We start from the raw sequence: 27,137 nt of genomic DNA, 5'->3' as shown, positions 1-27,137 counted from the left end.
AGTCCTTTAGACAAATCTCATTCCTTGCCTTTGCAACATTTGATTCATGATGATCGCCTCTTCAGTGGACGAATTTGTTTTACGTGACTTCCAGAATCCCATTTACTTTTTTCTTTTCCTCTTACCTCCTTGGTCTGCTTCTCTTTGTGTGCTGGCATCTCTTCTATTTCAACCATCTGTGGGATGCCCCCGAGCCTAGTCCTTAGCCACAAGCATTCCTTTTGATTGAATATCTCTAGGTGCATGATTTGAAAATACCATTTCTATACCAGTGACTCCCAAATATTTATCTTTGTTTTAAAATTTTTTAAAAATGTTTATTCATTTGTGAGAGAGAGACAGACAGACAGACAGAGCATAAGCAGGGGAAGAGCAGAGAGAGAGGAAGACACAGAATCCGAAACAGGCTCTAGGCTCTGAGCTGTTAGCACAGATTCCGATGCGGGGTTCGAACCCACCATCCATGAGATCATGATGGGAGCTGAAGTCGGATGCTTAACTGACTGAGCCACCCTGGCACCCCCCAAATACTTATCTTCATTCTAGATCTCTCTCCTGAACTTCAACAGCCTCCACCTGAAACCCAACACTTTCAAAATCCAGACTATTTCCTCCCAAATCTGTGTCACATGCAGCTTCCCTATCTCAGGTGGTGGCACTTCCAGTTCTTCCAGTTGTTTCAGGCCAAAATCCCCTGGAGTCATGTTTAAGCTCCTGCACCTCATATCCTGTAGAAAATCCTGGTTGCTCTACTGTGTAAACATCCAGAGCCTGAACTGCCCACTACCATCCCTTCCCGTCTTCTGACATACCGCACTCCTGACAGGTCCTCATGCTTCTCAACCCAGCAGCTACAGAGTCCTTATCAAAGGTAAGCCTGGTCTTGTCACTTCTATGCACCTGCAGTGGTGCTCCTTCTCGGGTAGAGTAAGCAGCTGGGAATTCATGTCTGGTCCCTGAACATTGTTGCCCATTGAACCTTAACCCTCAACTTGAGATGTATCTTTCAAGGGGTCACAAATTTGGCACTAAAGAGTAGTGGTTCATGGAGGTTATGTAGGTCAAATTAAACAAACAAACAAACAAACAGACAAATCACTATGCTGTTTGGGAGCCTTTAGGACACAATAGAGGCTGTCATAGGAGATGGACTTGCTAGAAAATTCAGTCCTACAAAATAATACATAATCAACATCTCAGAGCCTTGGTTTTATGTCCCTGTTCTGGCTCTTGCTCATTATTTATTCCACTTAAAACACCCTCTGCTCCTTCCCCCATTTTCCAATGATGAATCTCACATGTCACTTTTTTAAGGGATTTTTCTGCCACTCCCTGCATCACCTTCCCACCCTCCCCTGTCAATGAATGATCTCCCTCCATACCTTCATACTTCCATTACTTTATTTAATCAATGCTAATTGGCTCCCTTACAATGTTTCAGGAGTATAACAGAGAACAAAATGGAGGAGCTCTATCTTAGAGGAGTTTATGGTCTAGAATTGAGTACTTTTCAACACCATAGCCATGTGTGGCTATTTAAATTTAAGTTAATTAAATAAAATTAAGTTAATTATTTTTAACTTCTAAGTTGTACTTGTTGCATTTCAAGTGCTCAGTAGTCAGATGTGGCTAACAGCTACTATATTGCACAACATCCATATGCTATAATAACTCCATCATCATGGAAAGTTCTATTGAACAGTACAAGGGAAAGGAAGGATGGACAACACACACACAATCAAGGGCAACAAGGTAAGAAATGCTGCACAGAGAACTGAAATAGTGTAATAGAGTGATGGGTTGGCTACTTTAGACAGAGGGACCAGAAGGATGTCTGAGAAGGTGACAGTTAAAGAGGGTCCAAAAGAAAAAGAGAAATCTGAAACTGGTGGGGTAAAGGAATGGAGATCTAGGCAGAGGGTACCACTAGGGAAAAAGTCCTAATATGGGGATACATTTGAAAGAACCCCAAATGGCTGGAGCCCTGTAGCAGGGGAGAGAGACATAGAAGAAATTTGAGAGGTAGGCAGGATCCAGATAACGGGGGGATTTTGTAAATCTGGGTAAGACATTAGGGTGTTTTCTTGCTTTTTGTTGTCTTCTGAGAAAGCCATGGGAACATCGTAAGGGGAAGAGTGACACAATCTGATTATATATTTACCAATTACATCATTCTGCCTGATTTTATTAGTTGCTTACTTACCTGTCTCTCCACCTGATTGCACAATCCTGGGTTTTTTCATTCTTAGTATATTAAGTCATGCGGCATTAGCCTCAATATATTGATAGCAAATGTGGTATGATTGAATTAAATTAGAAAAATCCTTATCATTGACCTTCTGGGCTTTGACTAAGTCTCGGAGTATAACAAAACTAGTCATAAAATATTTTGCCTCCCAAATAAATATAAGGCACGACCTACTTCTTTGTGAGGCATTTCAGAATGTGTTCCCCCACTTTTGCTGGTGGTCAATGTGGGGTCAATGGTGTTCCCTTTAAGTGGAGAATAAGAGGAGGATGGGAATCCAGAAAGGAGTTTTTCCCTTGTGAGAACTCATCTTGTTACCCAATTGAATTCAAGTGTGTGGCGTTGTAAAGCTAGGAGTACTAATAAAGGTCATATAATCCAATTGTTGGATGGAAGAGGCGAGTTTCAGCAAATAGGCCAGGGGGACAGCCGGTGTGAAGGCCCAGTGACAGGAAAGAGCTTGTATTCGTGAAGGTGGAGTAGAGTCTAAGACAGGGGCCCCCTCCAGACACAGAAGCACCCCACACCCCCAACAAGGCTGGCGCAGGAGCAGGCTGGAGAGGGCACACTCTAAGGGGACTGGGTGCTACAGGCCATTGCTGGCCATCTAATTGTATTTCATAACAAAGCAGAAAAACTGAGTTCTCATGTGGGCTCTCTAGATTTCTAAATGGTGGCCATTAATTAAAAATGAATTTTTTTAAGGATTAGTTTTTAACATAATCTCTACGCCTACGTGGGGTTTGAAACTCACCACCCCAAGATCAAGAGTTGCATGCTCTACCAACTGAGCCAGCCAGGTGCCCCCAAGAAAAGAATTTTTGAACACCGTGGCACAAAGCACTTCTGTGGGCCAAATATAGTCTTTAGGCCACCAGTTTGTAGTATTAGGCTTTAGGTCTTTTTTCCAAGTGCAGAGACTGCTGGAGTCAGGAGTTCACATTCCCGAGCAGCACAGGACCCGTTGCCACTGTTTTCATGTCTCTGTGAAGCCTGTGATGGGCTGCAAGTAGCCTAGAAATGGAGCATCAGTACCTTCCTGGGAGGAAGTTACTGAATCTTTAGATCAGAGGACAGTTAATGAAGTACTAGGCAGGCTGACACATACTTGTGTGGCTTAATGATTAAGTGCAAAAGTCAGAAGAGCTTGTCTGGAACCTTGGCTCACTTAACATCTACAAGCCTCAGTTTCCTCTTCTATGAAATGAGGTTAATAGCAGGACCTGCCGAAGGAGGTCTTTGAGGACTAAGTGCATGTGTGTGTTTGGCATAGAGCCCGCCACACAGTAAGTTTTCCGAAAACCTTGGTTAGCATTAATGCATATTTACATTTCATTTTCAAAGGTCTTCCATATCGCTTTTGCTCATTATAACAATTCTTTGAGGGAGACACAGCAAGTACTTTTAGTGCTATCTTACAAATGAGGAAGTCAAGGCTTGGAAGAGCTCAGTAACTCATGGAGATACCCAGCTTTGCAAGTGACAGAGCTGGGATCTAAACCCAAGTCTGGTCCAGAATCTACTTCCTGAAACACTTCCTGACATCACTCAGTGAGATGTGGTCTGAGTCATTGCTTCCTGTAACATGGTCAGGCACGGTGATTTACATTTTTGATTAATTCTTGCCACTGGTAAACTTGACAGTATAACTAAGGCTTGGGACAATCATTGTAGCCACAGAGCAGGGAGTTCTCTGCACTCATTAAAGGGCCAGTTGACTCATCTCCGAGGCCAAGGGTAAGTGAAGACCAGTCTTGGTTGTGATCGTCCCCTCACTGAGCCTGACTCTGGTTTCCTTTCTGTTTGCCCCCGTATCCCCTGTGTCAGCATCAGGAGTCAGTTTGGACTCTGTGGGGAAGGAGCTGGGAAACAAGGGGCTGACCTGAGGACAGCTTTGCCTGTCTGTTGGAAGGTGCAGGATGGTCACACTAGAGATAACTGACATGTGAAGCTGTTGTGCATGGTCTCTCCTCACTGACGAGGCAGGCTCATGTGATTCACCCAGTCAGGGTGAAAGGAGAAGTTGCAGTCTGAGAATTAAGACTTGTTCCGAGACCATCTGGTGAGGGGCACACCTACCAGTCTGCTTTCTCTTTCCTTCAGGCCAATACCATCATGCAGCCTTGGGTAGCCATCTTCAGCCCCATACTACTTCTGACAGGTAAGTGAACAGGTGGGCCGGGGTCTGGAAGCCCTGAAGATTGGGGCACGTAGGAGACGTGTGAGTGTGGTGTAGGAAGATGGATGTGCTTGGGCTTTGGTGAAAGGTAATGGATCAGTTAGTGGCCAAAGAACCAGGCTAAATCTTACGCAAAAGAAATTGCTTAAATGCTATGACTTACAAAATCCATGGGTGAGTGAGCCAGACCCAATGCAGAACTGTGTATCATATCTTGTCATTTGTGTTTAAACAATAAAAGGGACGAGTGGACAGCAGTGTCAGCATGGACTACTCAAGTGTATGTAGGATATAGTAACAGTGTTGCCATGAGCAGGAGGGGATGGGGAGAAGAAGCTGGGATTAGTTGGAAAGGGAACCAGTCCTCCATTGAACCATCCTATGTCATTTGATTTTTTAAAAATGCTGTGCAACTATTTCTTTTAAAAGACTCTTAAATACAGAGAACAAACTGAGGGTTGATGGGGGGAGTGGAGGATAGGAGAAAATGGGTGATGGGCACTGAGGAGGGCACGTGTTGGGATGAGCACTGGGTGTTGTATGTAAGCGATAAATCACGGGAATCTACCCCCCCAAATCAAGAGGACACTATATACACTGTATGTTAACCAACCTAAAAATAAATTATATTAAAAAAAACAACAGAATAAAAGCATCCTTCAAAAGTTAAAAATAAAAAAATAAACAAATAAATAAATAAATAAAATGCTTTATAGGGTTTGAGGACATGATTATACTTAGTCATGAAACAGAGTATTCCTTTTAAATCAGAATTGAAATAAGCATGTTTATAAGTGATAAGAGAATTTAGTGATATAACTGAATGTCAACTCAATGTATAGGGGCGCTCTGGTGGCTCAGTGGGTTGAGTGGCCGACTCTTGATTTCTGCACAGGTCATGATCTCAGGGTTCGTGGGATTGAGCACCATGTCAAATTCCCAGAGTCTGCTTGGGATTCTCTTTCTCCATCTCTCTGCATGCACGCATGTGCACTCTCTCTCAAAATGAAATAAACATTTAAAAAAAATAAAAAATAAACAAATAAAAAATATAAAAAATATTTTATTTCAAAACACTCCATGAGATAGCAAAGTTAGGAATAGACATAATGCATAAATTTTAAAAACAATAATCTCCAGAAGTCAGATTATGAAGGAAAGTTCATTTATTATAACTTATATAACTTGATTTTTATAATTAGCATGTATTATATTTATAATCTAAAAATGATACTAGGCAAAACTAAATATTTTAAGAATTCAGTGACTTTTTCTTATTTTATATAACCATGAACATTTTATTCCCAGAGCATTTCCCAAAGTCACAGCCAAAATTGTAAATGTGATTGGTTGGTGAATTTCAGATTTCTTTTCATGGCCACCTTGTCTGCATTTGGCACGATAGGACTTTTATGCCACTGCCCCAGGAGAGACTTCTTGTTTTTGTTTTTTAAGTGTCATAATTTAGTACTTGGTTGAGTGTTTTCCAACTGTCTGTTTTCACAGGGGAAGTGGGCCTTGCTCAGTTGTGGGGCTGCTAACAACATATGAGAAGGGGTCCCTATTGGATTTTTTTAGACTGATCTTAAAGCCCATGATAAACCTCAGCTCCTCCTAGAAGTATTAGAAACCCATTTCCTAAATTTTTTTTTTAAATTTTTATTTATTTATTTTCAGAGAGAGAGAGAGAGAGATCATGGGGGAGGGGTGGAGAAAGAGGGATAGAGAGAAAATCCCAAGCAGACTCCATGTTGTGTGGAACCCCATGTGGGGCTCAAACTCACAAACTTTGAGATCATGACCTGAGCAGAAATCAAGAGTCAGACGCGTAACTGACTGAGCCACCCAGGCACCCCAGTCAATAATACTTTAAACAAAACATTAGTTCTGCTTTTATTTATTTATTTTTTTAGCATTTATTTATTTTGAGATAGAGAGAGTGGGGGGAGGGAGCAGGGGCAGAGAGAGAGGGAGAGAGAGAATCCCAAGCAGGCTCCACACTATCAGAGCAGAGCCTGACACGGGGCTAAAACTCACAAACTGTGAGATAATGACCTGACCCGAAATCAAGAGTCAGACACTTAACCCACTGAGGTAAGTAGGTGCCCCAAGCTCTGCTTTTCTTATAAGAAAGGTGCTGTGAGGGGGCATCACTTGCAATAGAAGTTTAAAAAGCTGCAATAAAAATTAAAACTTTAAATGCAATAGAATTTTTCAAACATATTTCAATTGAGACAGCGAATGAATCTGGGGAAGTGGAAAAGCCACATGTATGTCAAACACAGGATGAAATACATACTCATGTATTACTGGAGTGTCATTTGGTTCAAACCTTTTGGAAAGAAATTTGGTCATGTTCATCAAGAGAGTGAAACTATTCCTGGTAATTTCTCTCTTAGACATCTGTCCTGTTAGAAAATAATCCTAAATACGGAAAAAAAGCTTTAATTATATCTTATCTACAAATATCATATAAATAATGCTTTTAAGAAAATGTTAACATAAAAAAATTTTTTTAATGTTTATTTTTGAGACAGAGAGACAGAGCATGAACGGGGGAGGGTCAGAGACAGAGGGAGACACAGAATCCGAAGCAGGCTCCAGGCTCTGAGCTGTCAGCACAGAGCCCGATGCAGGTGGCTTGAACTCACAAACCCACAAACTGTGAGATCCTGACCTGAGCCAAAGTCAGACACTTAACCGACTGAGCCACCCAGATGCCCCAAGAATATGTTAACATAAAAAAGGAGTACGTTAACATAAAAATGCTTACAATGAATTTTTTTTAATTGAAGATACAAATCCATATGATTGCAAATGAAATAAACTACATTGAAAAGAAAACAGTGAAAATAAATATAAAACTGAAATATTGAGGCCTCATACTCTTCTTCCTCTTTACTTAACAGATGCTGTAGTGTCTCACAAACAAGTGAATGGAGTGGTAGGTCTTTCTGCCACGCTGTCCTGTGCTTACTCGACAGCTAAGGGAGTCACCACCATGTGCTGGGGCAGAGGGGTATGTCCTGTGTCCCAGTGCTCAGATGTAATCATCTGGACTAATGGATCCCACGTCACTTTTCGGAAGCACCCACGTTATAAGCTAAAGGGAAACCTTTTAGAAGGGAATGTGTCTTTGACCATAGAGAACGTGGCTCAGACGGACAGTGGCCTATACTGTTGTCGTGTTGAACACAGCGGGTGGTTCAATGATATGAAGATCACCCTGTCATTGGACATAAAGCCAGGTGAGCTTGTTTTCCTTCTTTGATCACTTCATGTGGGTTGACTGAGATGTTGACTCTTTGGTAGTGTTTTTCTCCTTTAAGAGGGCAAGAGGAGGTTCCTACAGTCTTGTTTTTCAGCAACTGTTGGAAAATAGAATAACTTTTATTTGTATAAAACGAAGTCTTAGACCAATCTTGATTCAAGATGGTAAGCTAGAGGATCTTCCCAGTCAGCAAACTGTTCCCTAAAGCAGTGCTTCAAAAATGCTAATTGGTTCATGAAAAAGCATTCACTGTTCCACTGTGAAATATAGTAAACATTTTTATCAAGCTGAATTTATTCAGCTTAAAGAACTGCCCTTGTTCTCTGAGATTATGTTTTAGAGGAATTTTTAAATGTTCTTAACATTTTTAAAACTATTTCAGAGCATTTCAAACATATAAAGTAGGTAATATGGTATAAGGTCTTATCATAATGGTAGCACCCAGCTATAACAATTGTCAACTCAATCTTGTTGCATATCTGGTTATAAAGGAATATATAGTTCCTTCCTTCAGCCCTGCCTGGGAATTTTTGTAGCATATTTCACATCATATTGCAAAACTGGTTCTTTAAAAATGAAAATGACCTTATTGCAACATGAAAGCATTTATATTCCAGTAACGATACACCAGTTGCTTTTAAGAATTTCATGAAATCCAGGGGCCCCTGGGTGACTCATTCGGTTAAGTGTCCGGCTTCAGCTCAGCTCATGATCTCATAGTTTGTGAGTACGAGCCCCACGTTGGGCTCTGTGCTGACAGCTTGGACCCTAGAGCCTGCTTCAGATTCTGTGTCTCTCTCTCTCTCTGCCCTTCCCCTGCTCATGCTCATGCTCTGTCTGTTAAACATAAATAAAGGTTAAAAAAATAAGAAAAAAAAAAGAATTTCATGAAATCCAAAAATCTGTCTTGATGTAAACATCCTCATTTTCTTTACCACTGGATGAACAGAGTGGATTCCTCAGGATTCCCTGGTTTCTGGTGTTCTTTCCTAATGAAGTTCCTTCCACTAAACTCTTATATTGACAATAGAACCCAATACCTGTGGCCTTAATAAACTCTCTCTCTCTCTGTTTTAAATTAAGAGGAACTTGGTCTTGCAATCTACCAACTTTTGGACTTGGCCTGTTTCTTTTGTGAAGGCAAGTGGGATAAGGTCAATTCTGATGGAGAAAATAGCTGACTCTGGGGAAACTACATCTGGGAAGCAATTTAGGGAAGCCCAAGAATGCTGGTGACTGTAGTGTGCTCTAGACAGAAGTGAGGAGGCAGCATGTCCAGAAGAGATGATGATTGTAACTTTTTTGTATTTGTGAATTTTTTTATGGTTTGGTTGAATTTTTTATGGTTTGGTTGTATGGTTTGAAGCTGATAAAGTGCTTCAAAATTCTTTAATAGGTGGGCATTTACAAGGGCAGTGCCCTGTCAAGTGGGAAGAAGGTTCATAACTGAGCCAAGGTGACTCTGCCTCCAATAACTAACTCTTTGCTAAAGTTGTCTTACATTTTTCATAGGCTGAGCTTACTCTTCAAGCTTCTGTTAGGGCTTTTTTTTCCCCCCCACCAGCATCTATAGTTATAGTTTCCTAGATTCTGCTCGGGAAAAATATTTACCACTGAAGAAGTCAAGTTCATTACACAATTCCATCAGGTTACCTCCTCTTTATTGTTTCCCTTATTCTCCTTTGCTTAGATTTTTTGCGTACTCAGCATACTTGGTTTTAGCTGGAAGGAGGGGACTGGACTGTACTCTTTTCGGAAGCCTCTGACTACACCTTAGATCAGGGTCAGTAAACTATAGTTCCAGAACTAGATCAGATAACAAAACAGGGTCATTGTTTTATAAATTTTTATTAGAACAGCCATACACATTTGATATATATATATATATATATATATATATATATATATATAGTCTATGGCTGCCTTTCACTGACAGAGTTGAGCAACTGTGCCTGGGACTACAGGGTGTCCAAAGACTGAGGCATTTACTATTTGACCCTTCCCAGAAAGTTTGCTGACCTCTACTTTAGACTAATGATTCGCATTAAATAGACACTCACAAATATTTGTTGAAAAAAGTTTTTCCTCTTCAGATTCTAAATTAAGTTAGATCTTTCAGAAGAGTTTTCAAACCAATTGTCCCCTATATAAGTGAAATGGGTTTTCCTTTGTAGTTAGTCAAGTTGAAATTGAAGGAAACTTCTCGTGGAGAAAAACGGTGCCTAGTGAGATCAAAAGTTTATATTCTTCATTCAGTCCTTGTTGGGGCTTAATTCTGGTTTCAGTTCTCTCTGGGTACTTCTGTGACCTTCACTAAGTGGTTTGGAATCCTACCCCACTTCTGACTCCAGAAAGAGTCTATGTTATTAGCTATTGTTATTATCTCTTAGGTAGAAAGGAACCGTAAAACATCTAGTTTACCTTCTAACCAAATATATAAATCATCTGTGTGATTTATCTAGCTAATACACTAATGGATGTGAGTTAGCCCTCATTTAGGTTGCACGTCCCTCTTGGCACGGTACCCTCAGGACTGATGGAACTGAATGCGATTTATTTGGTAAGCATTCTGGGCCTGGGAAATCCTGTTGAAGTCTTAGTCATTCACCACTGAGATGATGAAGACAGCTCCAGGCTCTAGACATTTTCCTTAACTCACAGGTGTTTATGAAGATACATAAATCTGATAGGCATGACTGGTCTCAAAGTGCTTCAGTGCAAATCCCAGGTGTCATTTTTCACCTCGGAACCTCCCCAAATATATATCTTTTAATGCAGCTGTTTCCTTTTCACAAGTATGTCTTCAAGTCCTCCTGTGTCACAGATTCTAGTTGACCAATGACAAGAACTCTGAGTTCAGGGAAAATTGGTGCCTAATTCTGCCTGGGGACAGTTTCTCATTGGTTGCATTGGTACATGGGCCCAGCACAAGGCTCTTGTTTCCTGCTGCTTGACTAATCCTTGCTTTCATATTGATTTCTAACTCCAGCTGTGGTCACCAGTGTTCCAACGTCACCTAGGGCCTTTACCTCTACTTCTTCAATGCCAGCACCCACGCAGAACCTCAAGCCAGGTAAACAAATGTGTTCCTTGAGCCCTGAGGTCTTCTAATGAGAGGATGTAGACCATCCAGGGCATTATGTTAAAGCAGAAGTACAATCTAGGCTGAGTGTTCTTACCTGGGTTCCAAACATGGGCTTCACAGGGTCTGTGAATACCTGTCCCAAATTGTATGCATGTAATCATTTTTAGAGAAAGGAGACTCATAGCTTTTGGTCAGATTATCCAATGCATTCATTATTAGCACCCGCCCCACCACCACCACCCCCCCGCCTCCCTCCCCTCCCCCCCCACCCACTGCCCAAAGCCAGACCTTTGATCTTAAACAACTATTGAGGGTGGAGTGGATTTGGCCCAGTTGAGCAACGGTTTGTAAGGAAAAAATAGGGAATGCCAGGGAACAGGGGCCAGGTTAATGAGATTCTGTCCTTACAAGGAGCTCTGAATAGAGATCATTTAGTACATTCTGAAGCTGGACCTCCACTTGAGGATAAGATTTCAGTAAAGTTAACATTTACTGTGTTTTCTAAGTGATAGGAACCATGCTAACTGCTTTGCAAGTATTATATTGTTTAATATAATACTTATGACAATCTCTCTGCACTGTAGGTGTGATTCAATCCCATTTAATAGTTGTGAGAACTAAGGCAGTGTCTCAGTTCATTGCAGAAAGTTATATGGATAGAAAGCACTTGAATCAGGATTCATTCTCCATTAATTTGAATTTTGGGTTTGTGCTTTTAACTACTGGATTGTTCCTTCTACCATGAGTATTGAGTTTATGTTTGGATGAATTTGTCCTGATCTGACATCCCTCACTGAAAAATCCTTTATACGATTACCCTGTCTTCTCTAGGCATTCAATCTACTCACACAGTTTTGCTTCCAGCATCTTTTAATTTATTTATGTAGCATGGAAATGGCAAAAGATACTATTTATACCGATGAAAAAGTAAACATCGGATTTAAAGACTTCAGGGATTTAGAACTTACACTTTTTTTTCCCCATTCAGGCCACAAGGTTAACACTTCAAACTTCTGATAAATAAGAGTTTAGATTTAATACAAATGAAGAATAATTTGATATAGGGGCGCCTAGGTGGCGCAGTCGGTTAAGCGTCCGACTTCAGCCAGGTCACGATCCCGCCGTCCGTGAGTTCGAGCCCCGCGTCAGGCTCTGGGCTGATGGCTCGGAGCCTGGAGCCTGTTTCCGATTCTGTGTCTCCCTCTCTCTCTGCCCCTCCCCCGTTCATGCTCTGTCTCTCTCTGTCCCCCCCAAAAAAAAAAAAAAAAAAAAAAATTGAAAAAAAAAAAAAGGTAGAGAAATAGTTTGCCATTCTGAGGATAAGTTTAGGTTCAAACCTTCTATCTCTAGGATTAAAAAGATAACTTTCAGTGGAGATTCTTAGAGCCTCCAAAACTCTTTGACCCCTTGGGGTAGCACTGGAATCTGAGGAGTAACAGAGATGTCACAACCTCTTAGCCAGAAAAACCTGATGGAACATATTGATTTCCCTTGACTCCTATTGAACCATATGTATATTTAATCAGGAGGGATCTGAAGGATTGGGCTGTGAGCTGAGTTTGGAAGAGAGGGCTTTAGGTTAAAACTTGGATTTTAGAGCCATAAAAGTTTGTAAGAAAAACAGCTCTGTTTGAGGCAGCTGAACATACTAGAGAATCTGTTGACTTTCTCAATATTGATTTAGCTTCATAATATTTAGTTTGTGCCTGCAAATGTGGATGGATTAGTGGACTTGGTTTGGTGAACATGCATGTTTAAAGCAAAGATTGAGAAGAAAAGTGTTGGTTCATATGTCCATGTGACCTCCTCAGGGATAGTATTAATTGAGCCTTATCCTTGTCTTGATGCTTTTCTTAAGAGTTTGAGTTGAGTTGAACAGGAAGGAGGTGCACATTGGAGCAGATCCAACATGGGGATATTTATCTTTACATCCACTCTCTTCCTGTGCTCAATGCCTCTTGTATATACAACTTGCCTAAAAATTCATGGAATGATTGGCTGTAAGGTTGTAGAAATGGAGGTGGGAGGGGGGGGGAGAAAGATGCCTGCTAAGACAGAAACTTGGAAAAAAAGTTAAGCCCAAGAGGTCTTTTGCACAGATCCAAGTTGAATAAAGATTCTGATCACCCAACTTTCTTATATTGTCTTGTTCTTAGTTCTTCAACAGAGCTACATGCTGTTTTAGATTTGAACATTAGAGAGAGGCAGGAAGATAGTTCAGAACATGAGAAAGGGTAAAGTTGAAATGTGGAGATCACTGTGGGGAAGGGAAAACAGAAAGACCAACAAAAGGCAAGAAAAGCCCAGGTTTGGGAATTCTTGTCCAGCCAGCCCTAATAACTTGCTCCAAAATTTGTGGTGCTCTAAGAGGAAGGTATATAAAAATAAAATATTTAAAATATTTAATAAAATGCACAAAGAAGGAAGTGATCAATGCTGCATATAAGGTGAAATATCTGATAGAAAAGAAAGGATTGATTTTAGAAAGGAAAGGGAAACCTATCCCTGTACTGGAAAACTCTTAGTGAAGCTTTTGGTGTGAAACATAAGATGAGTCAGATAACAGGAAATCAGTCTTAAGAAAGGAGTGACCACAATGCAACCGCAGAAGGAGCCAGGTCAAGGTCTACCAAGAATGTTGCTTTTAGAGTTGTTAATCATCATCAAGGTTCAGACATTGGACAATATTGTCACCTTGAAGAGACCTCAAAGAATTAAATATTTTGAGTATGTATTCTGTGCTGATATGTGGATGGATACTGGGAACTTGAATAAGGTCAGGAAATCTAGATGGCGCTGTTGTGAAGGGGAAAGGGCAAATAAGCACAAACCCCCAGGCCCTGTTCCCATGAAAGTGAAATGTCATTTGTATGAATAAAAGCTTAATTGGATGTCCTACATATGGTGCTGTTGTAGACTTTGGACATTTAGGGGGATCCTAGGAGTAGAACAAGTGTAGAATAACCCTATGTATTGATGAACTATCCGGATGATTATCTAGATCAGGTTTGTTCATGATAATGGTATGCCTAGATAGTGGTGCCATCTGTGATTAAATTTCTAAGAGGGGGTTGAAAGGACTGGAAGTGAGTGAGTGAGAGGCATGCCTTCAGGGACTGGCTGCTTCAGGGAATGGCTGCGTGAAGGTGCTGTGGGAAGTTGATGGTGATTCCTGATTTTAGTTGTGTTTTTCATTTTTGTTGGGGGTGGGAATTTTCCTCTACAGATGGAGCACAGTTCTATTCTTTTCATTCCAATAGCTACTTCATCTTCTCCAGTGCAGACAGCAGAAACCCAGCCTACAGCACCACAGGAGACGAGGACAACACAGCCCACCAGTTCACCATTGTACTCTTGCCCAAAAGGTAACTTCATTTTTTTCCTGAACACCTGAGAGTATTCAAATTTTGATAATCACTGACACATTGTTAAAAGCATATATTTCGGAGTAAGACAGACCTGACCTGAATGCTGATGCTGGCCACTCTAATGAGCTATGTGGTTTGAACAAATGTCTTACCTACTTAGAATCTGTTTTTATCGTTTGTGAACTGGATGGAATACCAATTATCTTGTAGAATGCTGGTGAAGAACCTCAGACATAGTTAAAAAGTGGTAAGTAATAGATACAATAGCAACTCTGACTCTTACTTAGAATGTCCAGAATCCCTATACCTGACTGTCAGAGGTGGCTTGTGTGAGTTGGGAAACATTGACATGCATATCACTCTTTGTCTTAATCAAATCAATCAGTCTTGACTCCAAACTTATTAGTGGGCTTGCTCCCTTGGGCCAGAGCCTTAAAACAATTAAATCCAGCTCCGTGGTATCCAGACTAAACTGGTCAACCATGTTTCTGCTTTATCTAAGACCCAGACCCTAAGTGTATCTAGGAAGCTCCCCTGTCACCCTGTGGAGCTTGTAAATGGACACTTTGAGATTAGCTGAGGACATCAGCACCAGCACCAAGAGGCATATCCTGCTGAGACTGTCTGTTTACTTCCCCAATTTTTCCCTACTGTCCCTATTCTGGGCAGGTCTCATACAATCTCTGCTTTTTTGAAATGTAAGATTCTCCTGTCTTCCCTGTGGTAGAGAAAGGTGATTTGAATCCTTTCATTTTCCCCAGTTAATTCTGTTACCCATGGTGGTAATTCTGGAGAGTGCCACAGGCTGAACCCCTTTGTAATGCAGAGCTGGCTTGTGTGTGCCTGTGCATGTGCTGAATCCAAACAAGGTCAAGCCTTGCAAGAGTCCTCCCTTATGTGCATGACTCATTGTGCTTAGGAGTTAACAATCCGTAGCTGCCTCCCTGCCCCCCCCCGCCCCCCCCCCCCTCCTTTTGGCTTACCTTTTGCCAATAATTCCTGGAAGCTGGTTAATTTAAAATGGAGCTGCAGTGAGATTTACAGATGACCTATTCAACTGGGATTAGATAATGGTGACATTTGGTTTTGAAAGTGGAATCCTTAGTGTGAACTGTTTCCGGGCACAAAAACAAAGTGAAAATATATAGAAACACAAGGTGGCAGCAGTATGAGTGGCGGCACCCCACGCTTTTAGTAGTTGAGTAGGAAGAACATAGGAGTAGGAAATCATTTTCTAAAAATCATGTCACTACAACCTGGTCCAGGTAGAGTTTTCCAAAGTGAAACAGACATCGGAGCTGCTGTGTCCCCTATGAGTCATGTGATTGTTGCCATGCTGGCAGTGTACCTGAGGTTCTGGAGCCAGATCCTCATTGTGCCTGAGTCAGCCTGCAGTGGGCCGAAGTCTCACAGAAGCAAAGAATGTTAGGTTTGGAAGGATTTTGGTGCTCATATGGCCCACCACCCACCTTAGATGGATATATGTGCCAGGAAACTGTTGTATATTATCTCACTTAATTCTTTTAAGGCAGGCCTTATTTACTGCCATTGCTAGATTAGGGAGGCCCTATAATTCTCCTTTAGAGACAGCTTCCAATTCAACGGCCAGTTATTAGCTTCAGACCTATGGGCAAGATGTTGCATTCCTCACTGGATGTTAATGATGATCGAAAGACATGATGTTTGGAAAGCATACTGCACAGTGACTCTCTCCCCACCGCTCCTTCTATTGTAACATATTTAATTCATCACAGCTAATATTTATCTAATATGGTGTTAAGTCCTTTACATGCATCATCTAATTTAGCAACTTTATGAGATGGGTGCTGCTATAGCTTGTAGTTCTGTCTATATTACAAAATAGATATTTCAAAACTCTATTAAGATTTGAATGCTCAGAACTTTAGGGAATAATATAAATAAAATCCTTTTATGTAGGATTTCAGGTAGTATAAGATACATTAGTTTTATAGCTGATATAGCAGATTTTTTATAAAATACTTCTGGATCAAAGTATGGGCACATTGGCATATAATGTAGGAGTTATATGCCCCTCGTTTTAGGTATCTTAGTATGTTTTACCCACATTCTGAATAAAACCAATGTAATGTCCATTCAGAATAGAGTGGTTCTGATCTTTGGATGTGCATGTGGCCTTTGGGTACTCATGGCCTTTATGCCAGTTCTTAGCTGGCATAAAAATATCGATTTCCTACCATTAAGTGGCATTCTTAACTTGGTTCCAAGAATGGGCCTCTGTGATTCCCCTAAAACTGTAGGTGAACCTTTGTGTATACATGCATTTTTTTTTTCCATAAAGAAGACAAAAAGTGTCCATTTTTGAAGGGTCCATGACAAAATGGTTAAGGCACACAACCTTCCACGATAAATTAATACATGTTAGTAACTTGGTATGACTTTTGCAATGTCTTCAGCATTTGGCCATATTATTATTCAACTTTTCATTCACCACCAGAAGGCAACGTGAATATATTTAGTGTCTGCAGTGAAAATTCAATATTTTTTGTAATTATAATTAATTTTCTTTCTTGTTGAGCAGATGGGAATGGCACTGTGACACAGTCTTCAGATGGCCTTTGGCATAGCAATCAAACTGTAAGCATATTTCTTCCTACTTCATTAGCCAGTTTCACTTGTGCGCCCCCCTGGAAGCAAGTTACATTTAGAGATTATTTCTGTAAGATTGGCCCACAGATTGATTCTTTCTGGTTGAAATTTTTTAAAAAAAGGAAGAAAAGAATTTGACTCTTAAATAGGGATACTTTAATTAATTTGGAAAGTTCATACGGGTGGTGGACCAGTTTGTTAGAATTTGCCTGCTAAATGATATTACATTCTGTGTACGCATACATATACATACAAACGCCCACCACAGACTTTCTCCTGGCCAAACATTAAGAAGAAAGAATGGTCTAATTTAAGGAGAGTGACTTAACATAATAGACCAAGGAAGACTTTAATTATCATTAGGGAAATAACATGCTTTGAATCAATGGAGTGGAGGCCACCCCAGACAAAAATATATCCGTGAAAGTGTGCTTGCTTAAGCATATCCTCCTTCGTATTCTTTTCAAACCCATTTGGCATTCTTTATAGAAATATTGAGGCCACTATTGAGTTTTTCCATATATAAACCTCCCCATATGATGACTTTTTAAGGTATTAACATCTTACACACGTTTGTGATTTTCTTACACTTTTCCACAGTGAGCTTGGGAAAACTCTAAGGGGCCCTAAATACTCCTGATGCTTGTCAAAGTCTCATCTTTGTAAACAAGTTAGACAAATTTATCAATAGGACCTTTTCTTTTGGTTCCTCTGAGAGAAATGAGTTTTCTTTTAGTATGTGCAAATAACTCTCAGAAACAGCAAACAAAAAGAGTTTGAGGTATGAGAATAGTCCTTCTGGTCCCAAGTACTGAGAAATGACAACACAGGCCATGGTAAGAAAAACTCAAGCTCAGGCACGGTGGGATTATTTAGTGTGGGGTCAAATGGCTTTATGTTGTATACGTCAGTGACAATGAGACCATTACAGAGGAGTGATATTAACATTTTTAACCACTTATGTAGCATGGGCACTGATTGACCTGATGGATGTGGGTTGAATTTGTATATACCTGCTAAATGTCAGAACTGCAACTATGTGAATGATTCTTCTATTGGTATATAGCCAGGCCTATGCTGGATTAGAAAAAAAAGTAAATAAAACATTCTGAATGGTGATATTGTTCTCGACCTCAGTTATCTGTAGGACAGGTATGTTTAGCAGCAAATGGAAGCGATTTAGAAGCAAGTCACAACAGACAGTAGTGAAACCATGGGCTTTTTGTGTCTTGACTGTGAAGATGTTAAGAGGCATCTCAGGTATCTTGAAAACATGCAGCATGTATTTTGACTCAGTGGGTCAGCTTCCTGGACTCTATTGTAGGAGAAATTGAACAAATGCATGAAGATGTATGAGAAAAGATGTTCATTGCTGCTATTTATAGTCATGAAAATAGTATAGACAACTTAAGTGTTCAATAGTAAGGGATTAATTACTTAGTCAGTTAAGCATGACCACATATTGCCATTAAGAATGTAGTCACTGCAGTGCATTTGCTGACATGGGAAGACAGTGACTGTTTATTGTTAAGTGAAAAAAACAACTGTTAAAACAGCATGCACACATGTGGAAATGTAGTAGCATATATTGAATATAGTAATTGTTTCTGTCAAGAAAAACACTAGGAGGATAAAATTCTAGAAGAGCAGATAATGAAAAATGGTAATAGTGGTTGTTCTTGGATGTTAGGATTATGGTTGGTTTCAGTTTTCTTTTTTCATGCTTCGCCGCACATTCTAAAATGAACATGCAGTTTTTATGTAATATTTTTGAAAATGAAAGCAAAGCCTGCCTCCTGCAGCCCCATGTTACATCTAACTACTTTACTCCCCGTTGGAAAGCTAATAACACAGCTCTTCCCTCCCAGACACTGGCCATTTCGCCTTTAAGTAAGGATGGCTCAAACACTAAGTATCTTTTCCTATCTTCCTCATAGTATTTATCAGAAAGTACCTAAAAGTACCTTTCCCAAGAACACTATTTAATCTGTAGTTGACAGACACAGACACAGAGGCTCAGAGAGGCTAAATAACTTATCCAGGGCCACACAGCAATGAAGTTGAAGAGCCGGGATCCTGACTCCAGACATTAAATTTTTACGCAAGAAGACACTTGATCCTTCTCTCTTATCTTCTTTTCTGTTAAAATACTTACCCTCTGGGATCTCTTTAGGATTTGAGCTAAGCTATAAAAAGTTGCTGAGCACAATGCCTGGCATATTTCAGGCTTATTCCAGGAGGTGGTGATCCTTTACAAACCACACTAGGGTGTTTAAACAAATTTCTGCTTCTCTACCCAATTGCACAGCACTTCAAGTTGGTTGTTAATGAGGGCCATGTCTGTGAGCACCTACTTTCAAGTCCATTTATGTAGACTTTCACAGACTCTTGAGTTATAGCTAAAAAAATAAATAAAAATAAAGACTGTAATCAAGGGCCAAATTCAGTCACCAAGCATATGCAGGTAACATCACCAAGCCAACTTATACACGAACAAAAATTGTTTTTTCTTTTTTAATATCATGGTGGATATATTTATGGAAATAGCTTATTGGTTTTTAAAAATATGCATAATGTACATATAATAAAGTACACCCCTTTGAAACATACAGTTTGAGTTTTGACAAATGCATACCCCTATGTAAATACCACCCCATGCAAGGTATAAAACATTTCTGCCATCCCTAAATACATTTTGAATTTTAAATGGTCTTTGAATTTCACCATATGGTTACAACCTCAGATCACTTGGTCTTATCCCTCATGAGCCAGAAATAGCCAAGGGCCAATAAAGAAAATGGGTCAAAAAAAATTAAAAGTAGATCTAGCCTATGACCCAGCAATAGCACTGCTAGGAATTTACCCAAGGGATACAGGAGTACTGATGCATAGGGGCACTTGTACCCCAATGTTTATAGCAGCACTTTCAACAATAGCCAAATTATGGAAAGAGCCTAAATGTCCATCAATTGATGAATGGATAAAGAAGTTGTCGTTTATATATGCAATGGAATACTACTTGGCAATGAGAAAGAATGAAATATGGCCTTTTGTAGCAACGTGGATGGAACTGGAGAGTGTAATGCTAAGTGAAATAAGTCATACAGAGAAAGACAGATACCATATGTTTTCACTCTTATGTGGATCCTGAGAAACTTAACAGAAAACCATGGGGGAGGGGAAGGAAAAAAAAAAGGTTGGAGAGGGAGAGAGCCAAACCATAAGAGACTCTTAAAAACTGAGAATAAACTGAGGGTTGATGGGGGGTGGGAGGGAGGGGAAAGTGGGTGATGGGCATTGAGGAGGGCATCTGTTGGGATGAACACTGGGTGTTGTATGGAAACCAATTTGACAATAGATTTCATATTAAAAAAAAGAAAAAAAAGAAAAAGAAAAAGAAAAATGGGTCCAAGTACATTATTTTAGGGAATGTCTTCTACTCGTAACTCTAACAAGATGCTTTTCTGATCCACTGATGTCTCCTTAGCATGTGTCGCTGGCACAAAATTCATGGATGACCACCAGTAAGGGACTCTACATTGGAATCTGCATTACTACTGTGGTATTGCTCACTGTGTTGGTTGTTGTGATTACCAAAAGTAAGTCATTTCAGAATTATGCCTAAGGGAACACAGTGGCAAGGGTTCTAGAGCCAAACTGCCTGAGTTCGAGTAGCTCCACACACTACGTGATTGTGATTTCACATTTTCACATAAATTTCTGTTTCGTTTCGTTTCTCTTCTTTTCTTCTCTTTTCTTTTCTTTTTTCTTTTCTTTTCTTTCTTTCTTTCTTTCTTTCTTTCTTTCTTTCTTTCTTTCTTCCTCTTTCTTTCTTTCTCTTTCTTTCTTTCTTTCTTTCTTTCTTTCTTTCTTTCTTTCTTTTTCTTTTCTTCCTTCTTAGAGAGGGAGAGAGAGAGAGGATGTGAGTGGGGGGAGAGGGACAGAGGCAGACAGAGAGAATCTTAAGCAGGCTCAATGCTCAGTGTGGAGCCCCATGTGCAGGCTTCACAGGGCTCAATCCCATGAGCTTGGGATCATGACCTGAGCTGAAATCAAGAGTCAGACGCCCAACCCACTGAGCCACCCAGATGCCCCTAAATGTCTGTTTTCTGAACTGTTCTTAAAAAAAAATATTGGCCTATAAAGATGCAAATTAAATTCTCCAAAGGTGAAATTAAATCTTAAGAAATGAGAATTTTGGGGGCAGGCTTGGAGTTTGGAAAGCAACAAACCATTGTAATATATACAACTTGTTCACTCCTTTTCCATTCCCCCCCAGGAATCAGTTTTTGTCCTCATGAGTGATGATATTGTTGAATTTTACAACACCCATTTGACAGGAAAGGCAAATGAAACATTGGGAGGGAAACTGATTTCAGGGCTAGAAGAAAGAATTTCAAAAGGCAGTCATCCAGCTGTTGTGTACAGGGTGTGTGTGTGTGTGTATGTGTGTAGCCTTCCTTCTATGAAAGAGCCACAGTCATTTATTTTTATTGAAATTTATTTATTAATAATTGCATTAAAGTAAGCCAGGGCATGTGGGTGAATACACTAAGCCATTATGAAAATGAAATACTTTTATGAGAAGTTTGTTTGGGTCTTATCGATTCAAAAGGAGTTACTTGAGTATCTAGGAAAGCACCAAGTCTGTTTTTTTTTTCTTTTTTTAAAAAATTCTTTCTTCTAAATTTATTTTTTCAGGCTCTAGCTCTGTCCAGGTTTTGTTTATAGTAAAGCAATAACAGAAATAATATACTTGCTTGAAAAAAAGGTCTTGTAAACTATTTGACCAATGTATGTAATTTTCTCTTTGGCTCTTCCCCAATTTAGAATATTTATGCGTAAGAAACAAGCTGGAACAACTAAAGTAAGTTTGAAAGTGTGTCAATACCTTTTGGTGTTTCTACTCTGTTAAAAGTAAAGAAAAATTTGTCTCTGTCCTTCTCCTCTTTTTCCCCTAAACTCTTCATTTTATACCCTACATCCTGAAAAATCTAGTTTAATGAATACCACTGTTGTTATCCACAACTTCTAGTGATATTTTTCACTTTCTACATTTCTCTGGAATTGTGCCAGAACTGCTACAGAAGGAGCATCCCAATCTTACCTCTTAGAGAAAGAGAACTAAATCACAAATGCTTGATAGAATGTTTGAGTAAGTTATTTGATTTGTTCTTTGATTTCATTCAGTGCTTTGTTTATTGAATGTTTATTGAATGTCTACTATATTTCAAAGAGATGAACAAAGCGGACAGAAACACATCAGCAAATAAACAGGGACCTTGCAGTGCTTCTAGACAAATATCATTGGGGATATGGAAAAAGGTAATGGGTTGAGTGAGCTCTGAAGGAACAGATGACAGCTCTGCAGAGATGTGGAAAAAGACAGCTCCAGGCTGAAGAAGTGCAAAGGCACTGTGGTGAGGCAGGTACCTCCAGCTCTACACAGGTCCTGCCTTCTCCTGCTGTTTCATTCCCAGCCAGGTGTGCTCATTTACATGGGTTATCTTGCCTCATAAACATTGGCATTTACAGTTTTTGGAAATCTATCCTACTGCCCAATTAAAACTTAAATCCCCTTTACCTGCATCCAAAACTTGGGGTCATCTACTGGAATAGCTGTAATAGTAGGAAGCCAAATCCAAGTAGCTTGCTTCGTTTGATAGAGCTTGAGCTTCATTAAGCAAGGTGTTTATTTAAAATCCATTTCTCTTAGATCGCCATACATTATTCCTAGTTCCCCTTCACTGGATGTTTGCACACAGCCTTTCTTAGGTCTGAGTTAATTGCATGAGCTAATCCAAAGAATGCACCTTGAACAATGCCCAACACATTGTAAGTGCTCCATAAACATTGGCTTTTGTAATTGCCGTTATGCCTGTCATGGTAAATCTACCCATGAGATAGGCACTATTATTCTCAGCTTACAAACTAGAATACAGGTTTAGAAGTGTGAAGTGACATCCAAAGTCACACCACACAGCAGGTAAAAGGCTCAGTCTTAGGTCTTTTAGAGTCCCAAACCCATACTTACAGAAGTTTTTGACTGTGCGCTTCTAAGAATGGAAGAGGAAATTACTCCTAATAGGCAGAAAAGCATGGAACACAACATCCTATTAGTTGATCTTTGTTCTTTCACTATTAACTTTTTCTAAGGGCTGATTTTTTATCACCTAATCATAATAGAAAATATTTGTTGTAGAAAATCTTATAAAATATAAGAAAATTGAAACAACAAAACCCCAAGCTTTTCTTCATGACTTTTTTTCTTTTCTTTTCTTCTTCTTTTTCTTTTTCTTGGTTTTCACAGTTCTCATCACACTGATTCATTTTAAGTCATTGACACTTGTTCTCACAATGTATGGGTGGTCACTTAAAGATCAGAGCTGAATGAATCCTCAGTATGTTCCCTATCATTTCTCAGCAGGCTTAGGTAATAAAAATAGGCACTCTCTACAAATTATGAAACAGCAGCTGTATCAAAACTGCAAACATGAACTTTCTGTACACTTACTGTAGGAGTGTATGTGTTATGAAAGTTGTCTAACCCATGGCTTTCAAATTCGGATCATTAAAACATAGTAAGATTTCTGCACCATGATCTAGCACACGTTTATATGAAGCAATACTCTTTTACTATGTCCAATATATTCTGATATATTTTGTATTCTGTGTTTATCCTAAATGCAGGATTTAGACCACTAAACAGATTTAATAGCGCTCTCTGGAAAACTACAACCCACAGTCAGAAAAACAGCAGCCAAACCATTTCTTAGCTACTACCCTTGAGAATATGCTTGATTTAGGACTTCAATTTGATGTGCGATACCAGTCTTAGATTTTCAATTTTTGCATTCTATTACATGAGTCTCCTGAAGGAGAATACTTAGGTTTTCTACATACTTCTTAAACAGACTCTCCTTCAACTTAATATTCACTACCCTGGATCTCCTTTTCATTTCATAGACTGTGAATGGGGTTCTGGGACTGGCAAATACCCAGTCTTGCCTGCGTGTAAACAAATGTGCTCACCACACTTTAGAAGTGGTCTGCTTTTCCTTTATTCATGTTATTCTTTCTGTAGCTTGGTTTCGTTGAGTGACCCCCAGACTGGAGCTTTGCAAAGTGCATGTGAAGTGGGTGTGCGAGCGGAAGACAATATCTACATTATCGAGGACAATCTTTACGTCATGGATTAAGACCCAGCGGCACTCTAAGGATTTATACCCTTGACTGCAGAAGACAGTGACAAGATATCACCATGTCAGAGTTCTTTTAAGCTCTAGAATGATTTTTCTGTCAATTTCAAATGATATTCCAATATGTCAGTTATGATGGGTAGGCTGACTTTGGTTCATCTGTGTACAGTCAACCTCATTGGTCATGTAGTCCTAATTTTTTATACTACAACTGGTTCAGTATTTCTGGTCATTGCAGAGATTTCTCTCAAACACGAAGTGAACACTTTAGAATTGTGTATTCTCTTTGGACCCTATGAACCCTATATCCATCAAGAATTCTCGCTGGTGAAACAGGAGAGGAACTACTACGTTGGTCACCAAAGCTGTCAAGAAGAGTGGAGTAGGAGTTAAAGTCAGCAAATCCAATTTGGGACTTAAAGTCTTCACTTGGAATCATTTCACAATTATCTCTTGTGTTTTACCTTGTAATAACTCCAAATGTTACATTTCTTAGGTTCCCCAAGGCTTTCAAATCACAGGGGTACACAGGCTTTTATTTCCCCCATAGGGAAATAGAAGTGAATGTGATATTGCCATTGTGGGTAAATCCAATTTCTCATGGCTCTGGAAATACATGGTATTAAGCCTTTCCTTAGAACCAGGGTGGGTATTTTAGCAGTTAGAAGAAACTAGGGTAATGAGTGAACCAAGAAGATTCTCCAGGAAAGAAAATCAGTTGATTTATTACATGCTATTTCTGCTACATCTGTTCCACAGTTCCAAGCATTTGTGTAGATAATTGTCATGCTCTCTGAAATAATTTTTAGAATGAGGCAGGGCATAAATAAATAGAAGAAAAAAAAAGGGAGAAGGCTAAAAGGCTTTCTGCTTTAGAAAAGTTACTTTGCAAATATAATAATGTTGTTTGAGAGTGTTACTAAGTTTCAGTCAAAATTCTAAATTGTCACTAAACCACTGCAATTTTTAAAATTGTTTTGGAAGGATGAAGGTTTTTTTTTTTTTAATATCAAAGCAATTCCAATGCTATTCTTTTTTTTTTTCACAATTCAGTGAAATTTTTGTCTTTTCCAAGAGAGTTAAACAAAAGCTAAAGGTAAGGATTTTTTAGTCAACACAGGCATTTCTACATGAACAGTTAACAAGGTTGGGTATTAATTTCAATCTGAGTAAACCCTGAAACAACTCCTGCTTGGGGTTCAGAGATACACTATAGCAGTTGAGGAAGGCAGGATGTTCATTTCTGAGGGCAACATGCTTGACATTCTTCTGCAGGGTTCTAGGAAGTTAACAGGACCTCTGAATAAAAGTTATACGGGCAAATAATATTGTTAAACATGCTATCTTGGGTTTTCCATGTGTGGCCAAGATCTGATCTGGCCTAAGAAATTTTTTTTGTTTTTGTTTTTAAACTACAGTGTTTTTCTTTCAAATTCAAGACAACATGCATAAACATGGTGAATTCAGATGAAAGCCTGAATTTGTAGCTTTTCTGGAAAGACCTTGAAACATTGGACTGCATTCCTAGGTAGTCAGGGCCCCATTAAATGGTGCTACATCCTCTCAGCCCCTAGTGCTCAACTTTCCTGCACAGACACACATTTGTCACCTGCTTTGTGACTGGGAATTTGAATTTATAACAGCTCTGCTCTCTCTACCCTTCCTGCAGATTTATGATGGCACATTAAAAGTTCTGGGAATCTGGTTAACTTTGTTAATCCAGCACTTCCAAAACTTGCTTGAACACAAGGACTACTGCCATATCCAGTCGCATTCTGTGAAACAGAATGTGAGGATGTGTGAGAAAGAAGGTGGTACACAGAATCAGGACTAGGACCTGAGTTCTACTCTTAACTCTTAACAGAAACACTGGATGCCATTAGGGCGAATCTTTCTCGATGCCTACATTTTTTAATCTATCAGGCATAATTATTCCTATAATTATGTCAGTGTATAGTGGTAATTCCAATGCTATGTTACTTGTGAGAGGTCTTTGAAAAGCGGAAAACACTACAGAAATGCAAAAAGTGTTTTTTTTAATTTGTTTTTATTTTTTGGTTGATTTTATAGTAATAGCAGATGTAGATTTAGTGCTCAGTAAATAATTTCAATGGTGTTGCATTCATATGTATTTTGCTATATGGTACTTTATTGGAGGGAATAATTTACTTTTTGGAAAGCTGATATAGGGTAATTGGGCTAATTTTATACTGGAGTAAAAACTGTCAATAACTGAAAGGACAAACAGGTGAGTGGGGAGGAAAGGGAGGTATTAAGTTAATATTAAACTCTTTTTTTTGTGAATATATCCATCTTATAGAATGTATTGATTTGTTTTCAATCCTTTGAGATGATTGAGGTTCCATTTTCTACAAACTGTCTTGTGATGTTAGGACACTGGTGTAAGTAAGATATCTAAACTTGGGAAATTTTGCACATCTTTAAGAAGTAGCAGAACCAATTTTTCACTAATGGCTGTGAAGATAATTCTGGGAGTACATGAAAGTATGAGGGACTCTTTGGGACTAGTTTAATTTGTATGTACACTCATTAATAAAACAGATTTTTGTTTTCATTTTGAAAATGACTTGTTGCTTTCTCAAGCTCATCTGTTGAACATGAGCCAGGCATGTTCAACTTGCTGTGGACTCCCAGGATAAGGGAAAGTAGGGCAAGGTTTGAGAGTCAAGTGTGCCCAGTGCTCCTCTAAATACTGGGGGTAGAGCAGAGAACAACCCTGAAATCCAGTTCCTGAGAAGCTCCAATTTAGTGGGAAGAACGCCCCAAACCATCGAATTCTAATGCGGAGGAAAAAGATCATAGTGGTAGCTAGGCTCCTCAGTTGTGACATTCGGGGCCAGATAACCCTTCATTGTGGAGGCCGTCCTGTGCATTGTAGGATATTTTGCAGCATCTCTGTCCTCTACGCACTGGAGGAGACAGCTGGGCCCCACCAGTTGTGACAATTACAATACCACCTCTGGTTGAAAGCCAACGTTAGACAGATACCTGAAGGATGTGGCTGGTGTGGGGAATGGGTTGCTCGGTTGGTTACGAGCTCCCTCTGGGTAAGAGGTGACATTTAAGTCGAAACCAAATGAATGTGTGGGCAGTAGCCTCTTCGGGGAGTCTACCAAATGCAAAGGCCTGAATCAGGAA

At 39.6% G+C, this 27,137-nt stretch overlaps 1 protein-coding gene across 5 annotated transcripts; it reads left to right on the top strand.

Annotated features, from left to right (window-relative positions):
* The first annotated feature begins 533 nt into the window (after positions 1-533).
* On the top strand, positions 534-26,562 carry HAVCR1 (hepatitis A virus cellular receptor 1). 5 transcript variants are annotated; one of them, XM_019464521.2, is made up of 9 exons: positions 540-871; positions 4,352-4,409; positions 7,337-7,675; positions 10,688-10,771; positions 14,062-14,148; positions 16,712-16,767; positions 20,267-20,378; positions 21,610-21,646; positions 23,864-26,562. In XM_019464521.2, exons 1-9 carry the CDS (start codon positions 833-835, stop codon positions 23,976-23,978), a joined length of 927 nt encoding a protein of 308 aa, XP_019320066.2. In that variant the 5' UTR covers positions 540-832; the 3' UTR covers positions 23,979-26,562. The 5 variants fall into 5 exon arrangements, with proteins under 5 accessions (XP_019320068.2, XP_053763033.1, XP_019320066.2 ...); XM_019464520.2 differs by having other exon boundaries at positions 544-871; positions 14,044-14,148; XM_019464519.2 differs by lacking the exon at positions 540-871 and adding an exon at positions 3,794-3,985 and having other exon boundaries at positions 14,044-14,148.
* Positions 26,563-27,137: the final 575 nt, after the last annotated feature.

The sequence above is a fragment of the Panthera pardus genome, unplaced genomic scaffold, assembly GCF_024362965.1.
Source record: "Panthera pardus isolate Hobbes unplaced genomic scaffold, ASM2436296v1 HiC_scaffold_2, whole genome shotgun sequence".
Lineage (NCBI taxonomy): Eukaryota > Metazoa > Chordata > Mammalia > Carnivora > Felidae > Panthera > Panthera pardus.
Note: the sequence above shows the minus strand (reverse complement) of the source record. Positions and strands in the feature narration are given on the sequence as shown.